This window comes from Corvus brachyrhynchos, unplaced genomic scaffold (assembly GCF_000691975.1).
Source record: "Corvus brachyrhynchos isolate BGI_N302 unplaced genomic scaffold, ASM69197v1 scaffold340, whole genome shotgun sequence".
Taxonomy (NCBI): Eukaryota; Metazoa; Chordata; class Aves; order Passeriformes; family Corvidae; genus Corvus; species Corvus brachyrhynchos.
This window is the reverse complement of record NW_008235987.1, coordinates 1,502,680-1,509,634: the sequence shown is the minus strand read 5'-3', so window position 1 is coordinate 1,509,634 and position 6,955 is coordinate 1,502,680. Positions and strand designations below refer to the sequence as shown.

The 6,955-nt window shown below is 54.7% G+C and overlaps 1 protein-coding gene across 1 annotated transcript in view; it reads left to right on the top strand.

The window, feature by feature from the left end:
• Positions 1 to 6,559: 6,559 nt before the first annotated feature.
• LOC103613867 (RING finger protein 113A-like) overlaps positions 6,560 to 6,955 on the top strand; it is a 3,197-nt gene continuing 2,801 nt past the window's right edge. The window contains 1 exon segment of the mRNA XM_017730797.1: positions 6,560 to 6,735. Within this exon segment, the coding sequence (XP_017586286.1) occupies positions 6,560 to 6,735 (176 nt within the window).

The window sequence follows — 6,955 nt, the reverse complement described above, 5'->3', positions numbered from 1 at the left end:
AAAAGCAATTATTTAAAAAGAAACCTGCGCGAGGTGGAGATTTTGAGGTGATTAACCCAGCCGGGGTGTTCCCCGCACCTGGGGCTAACGTGGGGGAGCACAGGGAGGAAAGGGAACAGCCCATAATATGCAGCCGGTGCTTCGCAAAGGTTTTTACCTAAATGTTGCCAGGGTGATGTGTACACAAGGCTGTCCTGGCTCTGAGCCGCACCCCCGGCCCGGCAGCAACACCCGGCTGGGATCCCGGCATGGGAACTGCCAGGGCAGCACAGCGAGGGTTTGGGGGTCCCCTGGGGGGTCCCGGGGGCTGCGGGGAGCTGGGAGCACCCCGTGAGCGCTGCTGCCCCTCATCCCACCGGGAATGCTGAAAACACGGGGGAAAACGAGCTCGGGGGACAGCCGGACCTGCAGAGGCCAAACCCGCCCAGTCTGGGAGGAGCTGGGAACTGGGAGCCCACGGGAAGGGGCAGGGAGGGAATCTTGGGGGGTTAAAGGTTTTCCTGAAAGGTGGTTGACAACATCCAGCGAGAAACTCCCTGGGTGTGACCAGCAGGGAGATAAATTTGAGGGGGAGTCACTCTCAGAGCGCCCCAGCTCTGGTGGGATGAGTTTGGGACAACACTCCAAGGAATCCTGAGGACCAAGTCCAGCAGATGCTCAAATATAACCCAGCCGAGCTCCCTGATCCCGCACCAGCCTTCCCACAGCTCAGCGCCCAGCAAGGACGAACTTCCAGGACCAGGCAGGGAAAAGCACCAGGACAGAACCAGACCTGCACCGATCCTGATGCCAAAAACTCCTCAATAGCTCCCTTAGAAAACAGCTCTTCCAGGACTCAGCTCCTATGGATAACCTCCCTCTCAGGATTTTCCTGCAGGGAAATCTCTAAACAGCCAGAAAATCACCAAAGCCACTGGCCAATATTCCTCCTTTTCCTACAATTCCCAGGAGCTGTGAACATTGGGGTCCTGCTGCTGCTTTAGGTTGACAGAGGGGAGGATGCTCCATGTGGCAGGGAAGGACAGGGCATGGAATGGGTCCCTTTGGAGAAGGATTTTCCTGCTCTGTTGGTTCTCCACCAGCCTGGGATCCCATGGATCTGAGGCAGTTTTGTTGAAACTGGCAATTTAATTAGTGAGGGGGGGAAAAAAATCTCCAATATAATTCAGGAAGAAACCTCATTTCCAAGTTAATGAGAGAAATATTTTAATTGCGGCACTTAACAAGTTATGACTTTGCCAAGATGTTCTCTCGGGGAGGCTGCACGTATTTTCCCTGAATTTCAAGCAAGGGAGAGTGGGAGAGGAGAGGGGAGGAAGAGAGGAGGAAAACCATGGAGAGGAAGAGGAGCAGCAGGAAAGGGTTTGGTTAAAGCGACAGGAGACTTTTCAAACTGAAGAGAGACCAGGGAACATCAGCTCAGGGGCTCTCTGGTGATCTGGGATAAGGATTTAGGCTGGATTTAGATGGGATACTGGGAAGGAATTCCTCCCTGTGAGGGTGGGGAGGCCCTGGAATAGAATTCCCAGAGCAGCTGTGGCTGCCCCTGGATCCCTGGCAGTGTCCAAGGCCAGGCTGGACATTGGGGCTGGGAGCAGCCTGGGACAGTGGGAGGTGGAAGTGGATGAGCTTTAAGGTGCCTCCCAACCCGAATCATTCCCTGATTCCCTGCAGGCTCTCCCCAGGCCCGCGGGTGCCACGTTAACGCTGAGCCCTTGGCAGCTCCCAGGGCAGGAAGTTTTTCCCTTTGAAGGCGGCTCCTGGGGGTGAGATTTGTTTTCTCTGCACGGCTCAACAGAAATATCAATTTCCTCCTCAAAGCTGCAGCCCTGGCTCCTGGCAGCTCAGGTTTCCTTCCCGGTGAAGTCCCTCCACGGCAGCCAGGTCTCTGCTCCTCTTGGGGACACTCTGGACTCACCCAGCAACCCCAAGTCCCACTGCCACCAGACACCACCATAAAACCAGCATCGGTTTCAGCTTGAGATGAGCTCAGCTTGATAAATCCACGGTATCTGGCAGATGATTCATCGATCCCCATGACCTCCTGACAGCTCCTCAGGCCTTTATTGGTCCTGAATCACATCTGCTCATAAATACCAGAGGGGTTTTTCACACTTTGCATTATTATTAAAGGAGGACTCGTTTCGGCTGCCTTTGAAAAATGTTTCCTGCTCTTTTGGGCTTCTGCAGGATTCCAGGAAGGGCCTGGCAGCAGAGCCTCCCCCAAACACATCCATGCATCTGCTGGCACTCCTGGCTTCAGCCACAGTTGGAGGAATCAAAAATTTAAATAAGAGGAGAAAGAGAAAGGACTAAACCCAGCCAGAGTCAGTGTTTACCTCCCGTGTTGGTTTGGAGATGATACCAAGCTCCAGAGCAGGAACTCAAACAGCAGGGACTCACCTGATGATAAAACACATCCTTCCTCCCTCCTGCGCCTGGGGAGGAGCTCCCGCAGCTCGGGATCCCCTGGAGTGAGGGAGACCGGCATTCCCAGCCCTGCAGAGCTGCTCAACCTCTCCCTGTGCCCGGGCTGGCACATCCCAGGGGCTGCCAACAGGGCTCAGACAATTCCCTGTCCTCCTTGGGAGCCCAAAAGCACCAGAGCTGGAGTAAGAGAGCTGGGATCAGAGTGAAGCGGGGTGGACACTGGGCTGCATCCAGAGGGGCATCCAGAGCCTGGAGTTTTCCAGAAAAACATGAAAGTAAAACTTCCAGCCCATAAAGTGTTCCCCCAGCCCTCATCTAAAGGTACAGGAGTAGGAACAGCCCAGAAAAACTTCTCCCCCCATTCCTTGTTCGGGAAGCAATGGAGGGATTTCCCCTCTGCCCGGGGGAATGACTGAGCCATGAAGGAAATGGAATTCCCTGGAGCCAGCGTGGGAAGTTCACCCACGAGCAGGGCTGGCTGCAAGGCCAGGAGCCCAAAAAGCCCCAAAGGCCTGAGCTGACAGCCTGAACCCACCTTGAGCAAGCCCCAGCACAGCCTGCCCAGGTGGGTGACACCGCCCGCCAGGGCTGCCCTTGGCTGTCACCCGTGTCACCTGTCCTGTGACAGCTCCCAACTTCCTGAAACTGGAGAGCATTGTTGGCTTTGGCCCGGCTCTGGAACATGCCAGAGGCTCCTTGGGAACGCGGGATTTAACAGGAGACCCAAACAGCCTGACTCCAGCCCCACTCCAGGCTGGAAGGAGGCTCCAACAGCCTTTGCCGAGCTGCATTTTCCTTTGGAATCCTGCCCCAAGCCAGCAGCCCAAGCTCCAAGCAGGAACTGGGAGCTGGGACAAAGCCACTGGTGCTGCTGGTGCAGTCCCCCATCTCTGTGTGTGCAGCCCTACCCGGCTTTTTCCAGCTCTCCCCCAGCCCAGAAAAACCCCAAGGTTTAGAAACCAAACGGAAAACCTTGGGAATACACCCAGGATCCAGCTTCACCCCCGCATTTGGGAACACCTCCCTGTAAAGCCTCCCAGGCAGAGCCCAGGCACCTCAAGGACGGGCACTGGGCTGCTCAGATTTGGGGTTTTTTCCCCTCCACGTGGATATGGAGCAAATTTTCCTAATTTCAGGATCCGCAAAGCTCCAGCAATTGTGTGAGCTGGGTGAACACGAGGATTAAAGGAGGGGGTTCCCAAAACTACACCAGAAAACAGCTCGGAGCTGGAGCCAGGCCTGGCCAGGAGGGCTCAAAGCACAGCCTGGTCATTGATTTCTCTATTTGGCATTTGCCAGGGAACATTTTGCAGGCTGGGCAGGCCCAGCTCCCTGGGAAGCTGGACACGGATGGGTTGGGATGAAGCGAGGAGAAAGGGATGATTTCCTTTGCCCAGAGCTTTCCCCACGGGAGACTGTTCCACTCCTTCCCTGCTCAGCAAAGCAGTGACCCCGACCTCCCTCCTTTAGTGCAGCCACAGCCTGGGAATGTTCCTCCTTTTGTCCCGTGCCACATCCCAAGGGAGTGCTGGCATGGCGCTGTCCCTGGCCAGGCTGTGCTTGCAGGGAAGGCGTGCAGGACACCTCCAGCTGGCGCTGGGGGATGCAGGTGCTGTCCCTGCCACTGCTTTGGCTGATCCAGCCCTGGGTGTCCCCCCCAGGCAGGACCTGGCTCCAGGAGCTCCCTGAAAAACGCCCGGAGCTGGAAGGAGTTAAAACCCGCTCATTGCTGAGGGATTTCTCCCTAATCTGTGCACATGTCCGGGGGATCAGGGCTGTGGGTGGTAGTGCAAGCCTGTGGCAGTCGTTCGGGCCCATGGCCCAGCACCTGACTGGCTCAGCAAACCCTCTTAGCCCAGCACTTTTCAAATTTAATTAAGAGGCTCCTCTGACAGGCTTAAGGCCGCTGCTGTGCCAGCTCCAAAGCGCTCCCAGCAGCCTGACAAAGGCAGGAGGGAGCAGGGACACTTGGCTACCACGGGAAGGGTTTGCAGAGTTTCACCCAAACCACAAAGCAACAGCAGGGAGCAGGGGGGGGAAATAAAAAAAAAAAAAAAAATTCCCTGAAGGTGATGCTGATAGTTCGGGGTCAGATTCTTTCCTGCAGAGGTAATGGGGGAAGCAGGAGGAAATCCAGGTTAATAAAAAACGGGCTCTGGTGGTTAAAGTTTGCCAGCCCAGAGGATCTGCTCACCCTGGGATGTAGCCAGAGCTCCTGATCCGTGGGGCTCACAGGGCAGAGCTGCTGCTGGCACTGCCAGGGGGCACGGGGAGCCCTGCAGGTGGGAGAACTCCTGCTTGCCACAGCTCAGGTGCAGCAATCCTCAGGGATCCAGTCCATCCCTCCTCAGCCATGCTGGTAAGAAGCAACCCCAGGGCACATCACAGCACTATTTCAGTGTCTCTCCAGGAGAATTTAACCCAGGAAAATCAGCTCCATCCAGACAGGGACCCCCAGTTTGGCAGTGTAAAGGTGAGCACTTCAGAGCACCATCCCAGCTACCCCAAACAGCCTAAAGACACTCAGTTCCCAAAATTAGTCCTAGGCCAAGCTCCCACGTGGAAGTTACGCCAGGAACTGCAAATTCAATTACCTAGATGACAGCAGCTCCATGCCCTGACTTGAAATTTAAACTTTTGGGTTGAGGAGTGTGGGTTCCCTCCGCCCAAACCCCATTTTTGGCTACTTGGCAAAGTCCCCCAGCAGGAAATTCGGAAGAGAAACAGTCTCAGTGTCAATAGTGCCCCGAGTCTGTTTACCCAGGGCTATTTGCACGAGATAATCACTCCCAAGTGTCTCACCTCCTCCACTCTGCCACAGCCAAATGATGTCATGGAAGTGGCATCCAGAGCAGGAGCCAAAGTGAACCAACATAACCCAGGCCCAGCAGGAAATCGCTCAGGAGCCTCTCCACGTGCAGGGAATGGAGCTCCCCTTCTCCCCAGGGCTGTCCAGGACAGGGAATCAGCTCCCCTTCTCCCCAGGGCTGTCCAGGACAGGGAATCAGCTCCCCTTCTCCCCAGGGCTGTCCGGGACAGGGAATCAGCTCCCCTTCTCCCCAGGGCTGTCCAGGACAGGGAATCAGCTCCCCTTTTCCCCATGGACTGCCCATCTCCATCACAGAAGGAAAATCTATCCCCTCGCCCACCCCAAACAGCCTGGAAAGCATCCCTGGGGATTAAATGCCTCCATAAAAGTGTCTGAGCAAGCCCACAAACCCAACTGTGCACAGGTAATTCCATGAGTTCTGTCCTTTCCCTTCCAAGGAGCCCAATTAGGGTCATTAATCAGGAATTCTGCCAGATCTGCAAACCAATCTGAGCTCTGTCCCCTTTGAATTCTCCCTGGTCAACGCCAGCCCTGGCAGCGGCAATGCTGATCCACCCACACACGTCCGAACACTGCCTCAGGGAGCTGCTGCCCAGCTGGGGCGCTTGGATGGGGATCATTTCTGGGGAGAGTTCCCAAACCCCAGCCCAGCCCTCCCACGGAGCTGCAGGGACAGGGCAGTGGGCTGAACCTGTTGGAAATGATACAAAGTTTAAATATTTTATGTCATGTCAGTCATAAAAACTAGGTTTTAATGAGTTTTGCTCGCCTTTGCCCCCCCGGGAGGGAATTTGAAGTTTCTTTTCAGGGCATTGTTCCACCAGGCTCAGCCTGATGAGCCGAACATCTCAACTGACTGGGAGTAGCAGAAAAGAGACACGAGAGATAACGACCATCAAGGACAATTAACAAGCCTTAGCTCCAAACACCATCCCTGGCATGGTCAGAGAGGCCTGGTCTGGGAAAAGACCGATAAGAGAACCAAGAATGAGAACCTGATTAACACCGATGGGATCAATAACCAATAGGAAATTGGGACCAATGAACATTGAACCAATGAATCTCTGTGGCTTTTGGCTGTATAAAAATGACAAAAATCAGATAAAAATTCACGTGTGATGGAAGGATTTCCTCTGCACACCTGGGCTACGTGTGGGTGAAACGGTTTCTGTGTCACAACTCAGCCAGAACAGCAACCTGGCCAGAATAATTTTCACTGCAAATGTTGTTGGGAGAGTTTTTTGGTTTTCCCGCAGTTTCTGTGACAATTTTGGCGACCCAGATGGGACGGGGCTTTCAATGCTCTATGCATTCCGGGATTGTGAGGGGCTCCAAGTGCACACAGGAAATATCATCCGGGGAGGCCTCGCATTCCCTGAGTCAGGTGAGTTCAAAGCAAGATGGAACCCTAACCCCAACCCTAATGAAGAGGTGTCGAAATCTGTTGGCCCTGAAGGCACAGGAGCCACAGTATGGTATGAACAGGAGGAGGAGGAGAAGGAAGGAGAAGGAAGGAGAAGGAAGGAGGAGGAGAAGGAAGGAGGAGAAGGAAGGAGGAGGAGAAGGAAGGAAGAGAAGGAAGGAGGAGGAGAAGGAAGGAGGAGAAGGAAGGAGGAGAAGGAAGGAGGAGAAGGAAGGAGGAGAAGGAGGGAGAAGGAGAAGGAAGGAGGAGGAAGGAGGAGAAGGAAGGAGGAG